Raw genomic sequence first — 13,928 nt, forward strand, 5'->3', positions numbered from 1 at the left:
TCAACTTTTTTAACCATGGAGAACAAAAGGCTTTTCATTTGTTTTGAGAACGATTCTTTTGGAGGCACAGAGAGATCTGTCTGCACTCCCACTGTAGTTGTGGAATGAAGTGCAGCAGTATACGTCCGGGATGAAGTGCTAGACAGCAATTTTTGAGCCTCAGGATAAGTAATGTTATGAATCATTCTCAAACGCTCACCTCTTTTTCTTCCAACCATTCGGGGGCAAAAATTAAAGTAGGACAGGTGAGAGCCATCGCAATTGACTTAATAAGGGTCCATTTCACACTCATAGGCATCATGATCCTTGCCATCTCAACGAGCACATGTCAGGGAACCACGACATGACATCTTTGAGTGGCGGAAGCTCTGACGTTGGAAACATTGGAGAGGGTTTGGAATGTACGGCCATACCCTGCAATTTAGATAACCTGCCTTGATCGTGGCAGGTGCACATGGTGATGTAAATATCAGAACAAGGATATTTGTTGGCAGTGTAACTCCATCTTTGCGAGTGGAGATGCTCCTCACTACAGAAACTCCTTGAGTGGAGAGACCAGCGAGAATCTCTCACTCGGGGACGTTCTTCAAATCCCTCTTAACAATAACTCCTCATGAAGAATTCAAGGTAGCATGAGGGGTAACCTCAATAGGTATATCCCCAACTGCCTTTGAATTCAAGAGGAGTTCACTGTGTTGGGATGTAGATGTTTCAACCAATATGTCTCCAGATCAAAGCTTCTTTACTGACTTTGGAGAGCTAGCAAGTCCCTATAGTCCCTTCTAAATAAAAAAGGGGGACATTTGCCCTAAAGGTTTTTCTGAAAAAGAATGTAATATAAGAAAATGGGGTACAGGTGTTACAAATGTTGAAGACAGCTGCTCAGAGTCTTCAAGACATGGTCGTTTACCTATTGACTGTTTTTTTAATTTTTTTTTAATTTTTTGTAGGAGGATCCATAAAAAAAAGGAAAATTTCGGTACCCACTGACCCCACCCACCATGGAGCCCTATGAGGGGACGCACTACAATGTCATGCATGGACATTGCAGCAACGCCAGGGTTTCGTGAGCACTATACCCAAACACCAGCATCAGACACAATGTCCACAACACCCGTTGAGAACTTCCAACACTGATACTTGGTTGACTCTATCCCAAGTGAACCAGCCAATTGACCCAAGGGGGGAGGCACCCAAAGACCACCCGTCTACAGGATTTCAAGGCCAAAGTGGTGTGTTAGGGTTGGACCCCTCAACCACCAGGATCCACTCCTCCCCTTCATGGGTCACCATGCACGGGAAACACGTGGGTGGATGTTTAGATCCCAGAGGAGGTAAAATGAAAGAACAGAACCTTCCCTGGGAGGTCCCCTCACCACTTACAGGAATCCACACTGAGGGGCAAATAAATAGTAAATCACATCTTTTGATCTCTTTATACAACTGTGGCACAAGCTAACTACTTTAAACTACAGTAGCAACAAAACAACACAAATTAAGAGATGATGAAATAACTTGTTCAAACAACTTTTCTGATATTTATTTTATCAGAAAGCCTTACCTGAACTTGTTGCATTTGAGCAGTAACCATACGAGGCTCAGCAGCAATAGGCCCCAGTGCCTGAAACATCTTATCCTTCTGGCTCAACCAATTGGACAGCAAATCATGTGTGTCTTGGAAGTCCTTGAGATCCTGAAGAAAGCCTAGCCTTTGTTTGATATTATTTGAAAGATCCGACCAGCCACTCACTACAAAACAGGTTTAAAACCTTTACGTTACATATATGAAACTAACATTAAGATAATTAAGTGTGTAGGTACAATAGAAGAAACATTTAAATACCAATACTTTGTTTTATACTGAATGTCATGTATAAAGTTCTATGCAATCTTCCTAACCTTTTGTTAATTTTTAAAATACATTACATTACTTTTCAAATTAACAGAAAATAAACTTTAATTGCATACAGGAGACAAGTACAGAATATCCTACTGTAAGTTGAGAGGAGTGTGGTGGTCCTCTTTCTCATCCTTGTTAAATATGGTTTAATTAACTAGAAATGATTTGGGATGTGTCAACAAAAAGTTATTTTTATTTTGAACTAGATACATTTCATATCTCCAGCAATATATATCAATCAATTAGGTTACTGACAGGATGTTACCAGTTTCCTCTTTCATTGCATGGAGTGCATAAACAGTCTACATATTTTGAATCATTATCAACATATTTTGGATAAAAAAGAGAGACATTATTTAATAATATCTGTAAAACATTAATTCTACAAATTTTATTTTAAAATCATATCCATCATGTGAAGAATGTTTTCACACAATGTTCATAAATTCTTTCTAGATAGATACACTTGTATTAAGTTTGATGGTCATATGTTACTTACTGTTTTTAAATAACAAAAGGTGAAATATAAAATGACATGTTAACTAAGTAATCAGGTCTAGTGGACATAAATATTATTCACACTTTGTTTCAAACTTTATATTAGAATTAGAATATTTCAGAAAGAAAACAGCAGCATGTTTTTATAACTGTTAAATACGTCCAAATTTCATCAATCATTTTGAGGATTTAATATTCACTGATATAAACACCTCATAACAACACCCATCAGTAATTTCTGTAGTGCATACTTAAGAAGCTATGGAGTGAAACATTGAGTGTTTAATTAAATAAAAACAACATTCTGGTGTTATAAGGTTGTTTATTTCTAGCATTAAACTGTCAACAGTGTGTAGTTTATTATAAGACATCTAAATACACATATTATATCTTTTTTGTATTTTATACCACAATCAAGGTGTGATCATACCAAAGAAAGTAACAAGACATGCTTGTCAAGAACAGAAAGAATAACTAAAAGAAAAACAAAGTTTATGAGAATAAACACAGCCATAAACTCCAGTAAAGATGTAGCTGTGGATAAATAAAATAATCCTCATCTATAGAATCAATATATGATTTTTTATCTTTCATAAAATTCTTACTGTGTATCATACAGGTACATCTGGTCAAAAAATTCACAATTTCGCTAATGCAATGAACTATTTAGATTTATCAAACTAAACTACAACAGATAAAATAGAAAGATTAAATAAAGGAAAACATGCCTGTTACAAGCAATTCTGCTAATACTTACCAACTTCTGTTACCTGAGCCTCAAAGGCCTCAGAACCTTGAAGGTTAGGTTTTCTCTTCAGTAGATCAGAGGTTTGTGTTTTTAACCTGTCAACTTCTGAATGTTTGTCCTGCACCTCTTCCTGGATGGCCTATAAATTAAAAAAATGTTTTAACCCTTATACACATAAATGTTTAATGAATGAAAGGAGCCTAGATGATCTTCACAGTTATGTTTCAATAACAGTTAAAGTAAATTTCATATCCATCTTCAACTAGATACTAAACATGACTATCAGAAAATACCTTAAATCATAAATTACTAGAACCAACAATGTTACAACCACAGTTTTAAAAATCAAGAAATTTGTTACTAACCCCGCACAATGTTTTAAAGAGTAGCTCTGTGGTTTGTGTGTAATAAGGTATTTTAATGCTTTGATTATATGAAGTTCCCATGCTAGGCTTAGTAACATTAAAATATCAAGTCACTGAAACAGTGATACAATTTTGCATAACTCCACACATTTATAACACATTAATGTAAAAATTTAGACTTGTAAAAGTACGAGCTATGTTAATGCTGTTTCAGACCTGATCGTTTTGAAAATATAAATATTTGACAAATTTATTTAGGAGCCAATCTTTAACTCAGAATATTACTTCAGCCAGTAGAATATGTTAAATTTCAGTAAAATATATAGAATTATGGCTTTTAAAAACTAAGGACTATAAAATTCATATTGTAAAAGTTTTAAACAAAGTAACATCTTCAACACTTGCATCTACTGGGACACAAGTTTCTCAACTCTTTGAATGATTGTACCATGGTCAGAACTATGTACAGCTGACCATAGGAAAAAAACATTTGCTCACCTAAATGGAACCCCAACATACAGATATCTGATTTTTCATGGAACCCTAACAGGCAGATCATCCACTTTATTAAATGACATTATTGTAAAATAACATTTGTCTAAAATGCAATAAGGTATTAAATAAAACAACTGAAGAATTCTATTTGGTTTGGTATTCTTATCTTTCTCTTTGCTAACAATGAAAAGATTACAATTGTCCAAGAGGTTACCCCAGGTTCAATTTAAATTTGACCCATCACTTTTAATCAGAAACATATTTAAAGACCTTACCTTCACTATATTTAGTTGTTTCTCTGCCTGGTCTCTAGAAGAAGGAAGTGCTTCTTTGGACAACTGCCTTTCTTTAGATTGAACAAAATTGCTCAGAACCTTCAAGGTGTCCATGTGACTTTTAAGTTCATCTGCTATGTCCTCTAATTCGTGATGTCGATCAGATAGCTTAACCCCAAGAAGGTTATATCGATTATTAATTTCAGACAGCTCTTGTTGGATTGGAGAGGCATCTAGAATATAAAAACAACAACAACATAAACAGTTTGTTTATGAAGTTAAAATACTGTATAATACTGATCTTTATTAAAATAAATTAAGCTAGCAACATGTAACATTGTTTATTACAACAGACTAGGAACAATAGAGTTGCAGCAATTAATACTTTAAGTTTCATTCATGCTTCCTTAAAGATAACAAGCTTCATGTTTATCAAGAAAAGGTTAAGAAGTTACGACACTTTATAATGTTAGTTTTAGTTAAAAAATATTAGGTATAATGAATAAGACTCACATCTTATATGTTGTCTTTAAGTTAGATCAGGTCCAGTGATACAATCCATAATGTTGTCTTTGTTTAAATTAGATTACGTCTAATGTTGATAATGTTGGCTTTGTTTCACATTTAAAATTTAATTAAACACTTTTATTATCAACGCACATGAATAAAATTATTATAATTTTCATTCAAAATTTTACTTTATGAGTCTTAAGTCCTTTATTTTAAAATAAACCTTTAAAAGAAACTACTTGAAACTTCAGATATACTGTCACATGACCAATGAGCTATGAGAATTCTCTACTTCAATAATACAATGGTATTTCAGTATAAGATGTCTAGACTATATGATTCTTATATAATCTTTTGACTTTTACATTTCACAGTTCTCTGAATGAATACAATTAAATCAAGTAATAAATTATTTTCAACCTTGATAGGTGCCATGTCCATCTTCAACAGATTTGTCTGAATTTTATATCTGACATGTAGATGTTAGATACACTTGTATAGCCATTAGAAAGCGCTTATTTTACACTATAATCTAATAATGGTTACTTTGACACTGACAATCAGTTGTAATCACAGACTACACATAATTGACTGTAGTATTGTTGGCTGCTTCATTGAATATAGCACTTAACTGTTGCTTCTTATCAAAATACGTTAAATATGCAGTTTAAATTGTATTACAAACTTAATATAATTTAAGTTAATTATGTATTAGTTATGTTTTAAAATAAATGAAAGATTTTAAACATTTTAAAATATACATGATACTTTGTATCAGTTCCCAAGGCTTACGATATTATGTAGTGTAGGACTGTACATCTGCCAAAGAAACTTTAATATGCCTTGAGGGCACTGTTGACTTGTCTTAAAATGAAGAATAAATGGTAAAGCAGAAGAAATAAAAATAAAACATTAAAAGTATATGTAAAAAAGGCCTGAAATTACTAATAAAACTAAAACAATAACTTAAATATATTCCATAAAAAAATAAAAAAGTATGTAATTTTTCTCTATTTCTCAATCATAATAATTTTATTGCATTGTACATTAATGATAACAGAGTTTATGGGATGGTATATGAAAAACAATTATCTTAAAAAAAACTTTGGATATCCGTTTAGGAAGTTCTAGAATATTATGAATTATGAAACTATAAGATAACAAAAGGTTTTTTTTATATTTAAAATAAAAATCATCTTGTACTCAAACTACTTTAACAGTATGAGTGCAAATAACTATCATAGATAAATAACATTTTTATTAGAAAGATGTAGTTATAATAATGCCATCTCTGTACACAAAATACCTGTGAACTTTAATAAAACCTTTCAAAGTTTCAGGAGGAACACTTAAGAGTTACCACACGTTTTTTTCATAAATATTCTTCCCCAGCTGAGCTAATGTAATCTGCACCACCCTGTGCTCAATGGGTTAAGTAAGGTTAAGTCCAGTGACTAAATTTCTATAATGCTGAGTTTGTATAAAATATATTAATTCCATTAAAATGTGATATACTTATTTTTGTACAACTTACCTTCCATTTCACGTGATCTGTCAACATTAGGACTTTGGTAAAGCAGTGGTCTACTGGTAGAGGGGGAATGACCTTCTGAAGTTCGTCTCAGTTCTAAATAGTTAAAGAGAAAGTAGTAAGGAAGGGGAGCATAAGGTGAACTAATGTCATACAATGGATTCTCAACTGTAAAAACAATTTTAAAATGTTAATTTTAAAACCTGGCCATTAGATACATTACAATTAATAATAATTTACTGACAGTCATGTGTTTTAAGTTGTTTTTGTTAATAATTTAAAATAATTACTGAATATTTGCTCTCAAGTACACAGAGTGAGTTCTTAAGAAAAGCTTTAAATATAGATTAAAATGATTTAAATAAATATAGATTAAAATGATTTAAATAAATATAGATTAAAATGATTTAAATAAATATAGATTAAAATGATTTAAATAAATATAGATTAAAATGATTTAAACCCTTTCAAGTAACCAGTAATATCTACAAGGACAATGCTAGACCATTTGGAGCCCTAACAAGGAACATTTTGGCCCCCCACCCCCCATAAAAAATACTAATTGCAATATTTCCACAATCTAAAAATACATAACACAAACACATACTATTAAACACACTGTTAAAAGTCATTTTCCCTTGAGTTGCTCAGGACCTTGAACAACTGTTTAATGTGTTTATGTTTCACTAGGCTGATGAAGAATTTACATTTTTATAAGTGACTATTTTAGTTTGTTTAAAAAATTAATTAATCATTTGTTAATTTAAGTTGTAAGTTAGAGGTCAACATCTGCAGGTGGATGTAACATCTCTCCACCATGTAATCCCAACATAGACAATTCTGACACCAGAAAAACTGTACAGAAAGAAAGTCAAAAACTGTCTTTATATTAATACTTGGGTTCTGCAAAATGGTATCTTTGTATCAAATTCCAAGAAAACTGGTTAAGACAAGGCTACATAAATGACCAATGAAAGACCACATCCCCAAAAGCAATAGAACTTTACAAGATGTAATCAAACTGTAAACCCATTGGACAGAGATGAAGAGCAGAGGGGTGGGCCCGACTGAGAAGTGTGTAGAACAAACAACAACATCCAAATGGACAAGTTACTGGGTAGGTCACAGTGAGGATTTCTCCAACTTGATTAACAGCCCCTTATTGTCACCTCCAGTAGCAGCTAAAAAGAGTAACAGGTGGACTTCTGTTCAGAATGAATAAACACTAGCCAGTCAACCAAAGAAAGAGGAGTGTACAACCCAAGAGCACATAAGTGACAAATGAATACTTTGAATGTCTGACAACACATACAGGGCTACAGCAAGTCCAAAGGGCAGTGCATGAAACAGAGAAACAACCTCATGGAGAATAAACTGAAGAGAGGATCACAACTGACAAAAAATTGAGATATACAAATAATTATTTGAGACATTCTTCCTTGTCATGGATAAACCTGGATAAAAAGTCCACTTAGATGTGTGAAATGATGAACATGTGCAATAGCCCATAGTGACAAGAAAATCTTGTACCACTTCAGAGAGACACAGGCTGGAGGTGGGGAAAGAAATAGTAAGACAAGTGCCTTTGATACAATCCAAGGAACATATGGAAATGCACTGAAAGATCACCAAAGGGTAACAATATAGTCAAACTCCCACTTGACCAAAACTCTCTGGTTAGTCTCTGGTACTGTTGGTGGTATGCCAATCATTTGATTAGTCTCCAGTACTATTGATGGCATGCCAATCATTCGGATAGTCTCTGGTACTGTTGGTGGTATGCCAATCATTTGATTAGTCTCCAGTACTATTGATGGCATGCCAATCATTCGATAGTCTCCAGTTCTGTTGGTGGTATGTCCATCATTATTGAACAGAACAAAAGGATGAGAAACCCCTGGAATATAGATAGGGACAGGTAAACAAGGACCAGGACAGAAAAGGAATAGGGGTGTGTTATGGCTTCAGCTGCATCAAATATGCAGACAAAGAGGAAAAGATCAAATGTTGACATACAGATTACATATGAAATTCCAAGGTCTCATATACTTGATCAAAAACATATCAGAGAAAATATACAGAAATTCCAAATAGAAAGAGGCAGCAAACATACCCAGGACAAGGCTGCATCATGATCCAGAAAATCCCAACTACAGTGAAACCATGTGTGTAAAGCAGGAGCCAGAAAGAACAAACAAGCCAAGATGGAGGTAACAGAGAAATCGAAATAAAACAAGGAATTGAATAAAACTTAACATTATGAAAAATAATACACAAAAATGCCATATTAGGCCTAGATGATTCTACAGGAAAGGAAAGAAAAACACAAATAAATCCAGTGGTTTTAAAAGGAGCTATCAAATCATCATTAGCCCAAACAGGTTCAGCTTGTTCAGGAGGATTAGTGGTGCAAATTAAAGAGAAGAGAGTTGACACATATAGTAATCAATCTCATGATGGTTAAAAACAGGGAAATACATCAACAAATTTCCTTCACTTGCAGCCTGTGAAAACAGTACTAGAAGTATAACACATAAAGTGAAAAAACAAACCTGAAAATTAATTGTAGAAATATGTAAATCAAACAGATACATGTGATGTAAAATATGCGAATGTGAGAAAAAATAAAGTCTAGGTCATCCTAGGTTAACCTGAAGATGACTTAGAAAGGTCAAAACATTGTTCTCTGCTTATCAATAAAAATGTTAATACCCATACCAGTCGTTCTGAGATACATTTTTAGTTCAAGTGGGTTTCTCATCATCAAAAAAAAAGAAAAGAAGGTTGACACATAATGATTTGCATAACAGTTACATAGGAATCAGTCAAAGTTACATAGGAATCAGTCCATTTCAATGAAGAGGAAGACAGAAGACTTGTAGCATACATAGAAATATTTTTGCATATAAAGAGCAACAATGAATTAAAAGAATTATTTGTGTGAGAGGAGGTAATTTACCATATCAGATTATCACACAGCAACTAGCATTATGTGAGCCCTTTCACAGTCTAGCCATGTATTCACTTCTAACATCAGATTATAACACTATATGAGGTACTATATCAGCTATTTCATGGGATAGCCATGTATTAATTTCTAACACCAAATTATAACAATACAAATTAATTTTGTGATAGTTTTGTAATGAGTTACATACTAAATTTACATGGATGTAAACATACTAAGCAGCAGTAATCAATAATGTAACACTTAACTTTGAGTTACATGCTATAATAGAGAGAAGTTTAAATGTGTCTTCTAAAGGTAAAAGCTTAAAATCAGTAACCATATATTTCAACATCAGTGCCACATATTTCAGTACTACTATTTAAACATAAACAGGTTTTACTCACTAGACGAAGCCTTTCTGAAGGTAGATGTTGGTGAGCCAATGGAAGATCTTTTTAAAGGACTACTTGAATGCCTACGAGCCGGCTCTCCTCGTAAGATGGCATCATAAGAATTTCCTAAATCATTGACTTTATCAATAGTGACTGCATAGTCTGAATGTTCCTTGACCAGGGGCTAAAATTACAAAAAACTGTGAAATAGAAACTGTAGTAAAAGAAATAATCCTTGACAAAAAGCTTAATCATAGTATCAAATGGACAGGAATTATTTAAATCACTTACTATTATGATATGTACTGTCCTTCAGAGATAAAAAAAAATATATTATTATCTAAACATATATTGAATCTCTTCTTATTCTCCAGAACTACTTACAGAAATTAAAAGATTGTAGCTTTACCTCCATCAAACCTATTTTGTAGACATTGTCCCTTTACATAGTTAAGGAACCCCACCTTACTTAACATCAAATTTAAACTAAACTTCAACAGTCTATATACAAAAATTAAAAGGGTTTCAATGAGTGAAACTAACTTTAATCTCCATGGCTTGTTTCCGAGCATATCCTTTTCTACAGCAACCGGGCCAAGATTTTCCACCTTGGTTTCCATGGTGGTTAACCAGCTAAACACCTTTTGCCTGAGAGTCTCATATGCTGAGAGCTGTTCTGCACGGACTTTTCCAGCCTTCTGTCTCTCCAAAAGAGCATCATAAAGCTCTTTCCACAGTTGCTCTAGGTTTCTGATTTTTTCCTTAACTGTCACAGTGTCTGTTACATCCCTCTTACTCACCAAACTTTTACCAGTTGTAACAACTTGCTCGAAGTCCTCCTTCTTGGAATTGCGCTGATTCAACACATCTTCAATACGGGTTGCATATTCATGAGCACTTAGCTGCTGACTGTCATATCCTTCTACCATCTCTAACATGTGATCAAATGATTCTTCAACATGACTGGCCAGCTTTTCAAATGATGACAATAATGCTAAAATCTAAAGAAAAGGTTTTACAAGTTCATTAAAACTATGCAATCTAGGTTCTTCTTTTGTTCAAATCAAACAGATGTTGAACTTTGAAAAACTTTAACTAGTTCCAACTATTATTCCTTTCTAAGAGGTACTTTATTCTTGTAACACTTCAGGTTTCACCAACAAATATATATATTCTTCAATTCAATTGCTTTATTTCTGGTAAGAACATACATATATATCATGAATAATCTTCTCTGTCACACATGATAAATACATATATCTTCCCTATGAATAATTTACCACATATTTAATCTGATTCAGACCATAACACTGGTGTTTAAGCAATTTGCTAATGTAAGTAATATCTCAACTGATGCAATATCTAGCACAAAAAGCCTCTTTAGCAATGGATGTAACATATGTAACATGGCTGACATATGATATTTTTATTCATTATTTCCCTTCTGAAACTATTATTAATACTTTCATTTCACAATAAAAATGGACCTTAAAAATCAATAGAAAAGTTTACCAGAAATTCCTTTCTTCCTTCATTGGAATATCCATATATCTCTAATAACAGTTTTGTTTCTTTACGTATCACTTATCTTCATCACATTTTTTAAGCTACTTTATTATTGTTTTATGTTATGATGAAAACATTTTTTTTTATTTTAAACTTTTACTTAAAGATTTAATGCTGCTTTTACTTGAAGATTTAATACAGCTTTTAATTAAAGATTTAATACAGCTTTTACTTAAAGATTTAATGCTGCTTTTACTTGAAGATTTAATGCTGCTTTTACTTGAAGATTTAATGCTGCTTTTACTTGAAGATTTAATGCTGCTTTTACTTGAAGATTTAATGCAGCTTTTACTTGAAGATTTAATACTTGAAGATTTAATGCTTTTACTTGAAGATTTAATATTGTTTTTACTTGAAGATTTAATACAGCTTTTAATTAAAGATTTAATACAGCTTTTACTTAAAGATTTAATACTGCTTTTACTTGAAGATTTAATGCTGCTTTTACTTGAAGATTTAATGCTGCTTTTACTTAAAGATTTAATGCTGCTTTTACTTGAAGATTTAATACAGCTTTTAATTAAAGATTTAATACTGCTTTTACTTGAAGATTTAATGCTGCTTTTACTTGAAGATTTAATGCTGCTTTTACTTGAAGATTTAATACAGCTTTTACTTGAAGATTTAATGCTGCTTTTACTTGAAGATTTAATATTGCTTTTACTTGAAGATTTAATACAGCTTTTACTTGAAGATTTAATGCAGCTTTTACTTGAAGATTTAATACAGCTTTTACTTGAAGATTTAATGCTGCTTTTACTTGAAGATTTAATATTGTTTTTACTTGAAGATTTAATACAGCTTTTACTTGAAGATTTAATGCAGCTTTTACTTGAAGATTTAATGCTGCTTTTACTTGAAGATTTAATACAGCTTTTACTTGAAGATTTAATGCTGCTTTTACTTGAAGATTTAATGCTGCTTTTACTTGAAGATTTAATATTGTTTTTACTTGAAGATTTAATACAGCTTTTACTTGAAGATTTAATGCTGCTTTTACTTGAAGATTTAATATGGTTTTTACTTGAAGATTTAATACAGCTTTTACTTGAAGATTTAATGCAGCTTTTACTTGAAGATTTAATGCTGCTTTTACTTGAAGATTTAATACAGCTCTTACTTGAAGATTTAATACTGCTTTTACTTGAAGATTTAATATTGTTTTTACTTGAATATTTAATATTGTTTTTACTTGAATATTTAATATTGTTTTTACTTGAATATTTAATGCTGCTTTTACACAACACATTAGCTTTTAAGAAATTTTTTGTGTGTAAGAACAAACTTTTTTCCGATATTGTTTAAAAGTATTTCTTATGATCCAATAGCTTTTGTCAAACACAACTTCTTTAAAAATTAAACTTAGCTGTCTATATTAAAAAAATACCTCATCCAACAACTCTTTTCGCTTCTGGACTCTGTCACACAGCTTTTCAAATCTTGTGTTCATATCACGCAGTTTCGATTCAACTTTCTTGGCAAGCCTAGAATTAGAGCTGCTGAGTAAATCTTTTGCAGAGTTATTTACAGCTTCAACAGTTGGTCTCTGGTTGTTAATATCTGACTGAAATATTCTATGTTCCTGCACCTGAAAGAGGTAGAACAGACATTTATCACAGGATTATCAAACACACATGTTGGCCTTTTCTTCTTACCCGTTTGAAATATCCTTCTAACTTTTTGTAATTAATATTATTTCAAATATATTTTGATAGATAATAAACTATGATCTGTTACTCATAAAAAAATGTTCTAAAGGAATAAGTTTCTCAAGCATCCCTTAGGAACAATATATATACTCATTGCAAATATGTAATCTATCAGCATATAACAAAATTATTTATTATACACAAACTACATAAGTGTCTGTTTGGAAACACCACTCATCTCCTCTGTTCTTTAGAAAATTATCTTGATATGAAAAATCTAAAGTTATTCCAAATTCAAACTTACCTGTTCCTCTAGACGCTCATGGACAAGACTTACAGGCTTGCTCTGGCTACGTTGCTTTCCTTCGGCTTCATCTAGCCACTTCAACACTCGGTCAATCCCATCTTGAATGTCCTGAGAGTGGACAAGTACAGTCTGAAGTTCATTGTTCTTTTCATTGAGACTACTGTTCAGCTTGTTGTAGTCATCTTCCAACTTTTTAACTGTATTCTTAACTGATTCCTTTTCTGCATGACTGACATCAGTTTCGTCTAAGCTGTCTAACAGGGACTTACCAGCTTGCTTAACACTGGTGATCAGACGGCTCTGACTAACAACATCTAAACTGAGAGCCTTCACTCTGTCCAGTTGATCTTGTACAATTCTAGGTTCGGCTGCCACTGGTTCTTCCATCAGCTTCTTGGCAGCTTTCTGAACGTCTGTGAGCCACATAGTAGCCTTTTCTACACAGTCTGCATAATGTCTCTGTTTCTCACCTAGTCCAAACAATTGGTCACTGAGGCGGGTGACCTGGGATAACAGGTCCTGATAAGCTGAAGTCACTTTTGCTACATCAGTTTTGACCTTACTGTCCCTTAGTTCCAGATAAGAAAGATGATGAGGAAGATTGGTTCTGAAGTCGTTCAAAACTTTTGCATATTCCTGTGTAACATAAGATATATAACAGTTACAGAATATAGGTTATGGAATAATTACAAACTAAAGACTTGTGCAATTTGTTACTCAAGACTAATTATATATATGTAAA

General features: G+C 32.6%; 1 protein-coding gene across 1 annotated transcript in view; it reads right to left on the reverse strand.

The window, feature by feature from the left end:
• LOC143229955 (dystonin-like) overlaps nucleotides 1-13,928 on the reverse strand; it is a 209,110-nt gene that overhangs the window by 68,349 nt on the left and 126,833 nt on the right. The window contains 9 exon segments of the mRNA XM_076462843.1: nucleotides 1,562-1,749; nucleotides 3,156-3,285; nucleotides 4,282-4,514; nucleotides 6,326-6,418; nucleotides 9,677-9,848; nucleotides 10,208-10,236; nucleotides 10,239-10,665; nucleotides 12,618-12,818; nucleotides 13,184-13,822. Of these exon segments, the coding sequence (XP_076318958.1) occupies nucleotides 1,562-1,749; nucleotides 3,156-3,285; nucleotides 4,282-4,514; nucleotides 6,326-6,418; nucleotides 9,677-9,848; nucleotides 10,208-10,236; nucleotides 10,239-10,665; nucleotides 12,618-12,818; nucleotides 13,184-13,822 (2,112 nt within the window).

The sequence above is a fragment of the Tachypleus tridentatus genome, chromosome 10 (genome assembly GCF_004210375.1).
Source record: "Tachypleus tridentatus isolate NWPU-2018 chromosome 10, ASM421037v1, whole genome shotgun sequence".
NCBI classification, from domain to species: domain Eukaryota; kingdom Metazoa; phylum Arthropoda; class Merostomata; order Xiphosura; family Limulidae; genus Tachypleus; species Tachypleus tridentatus.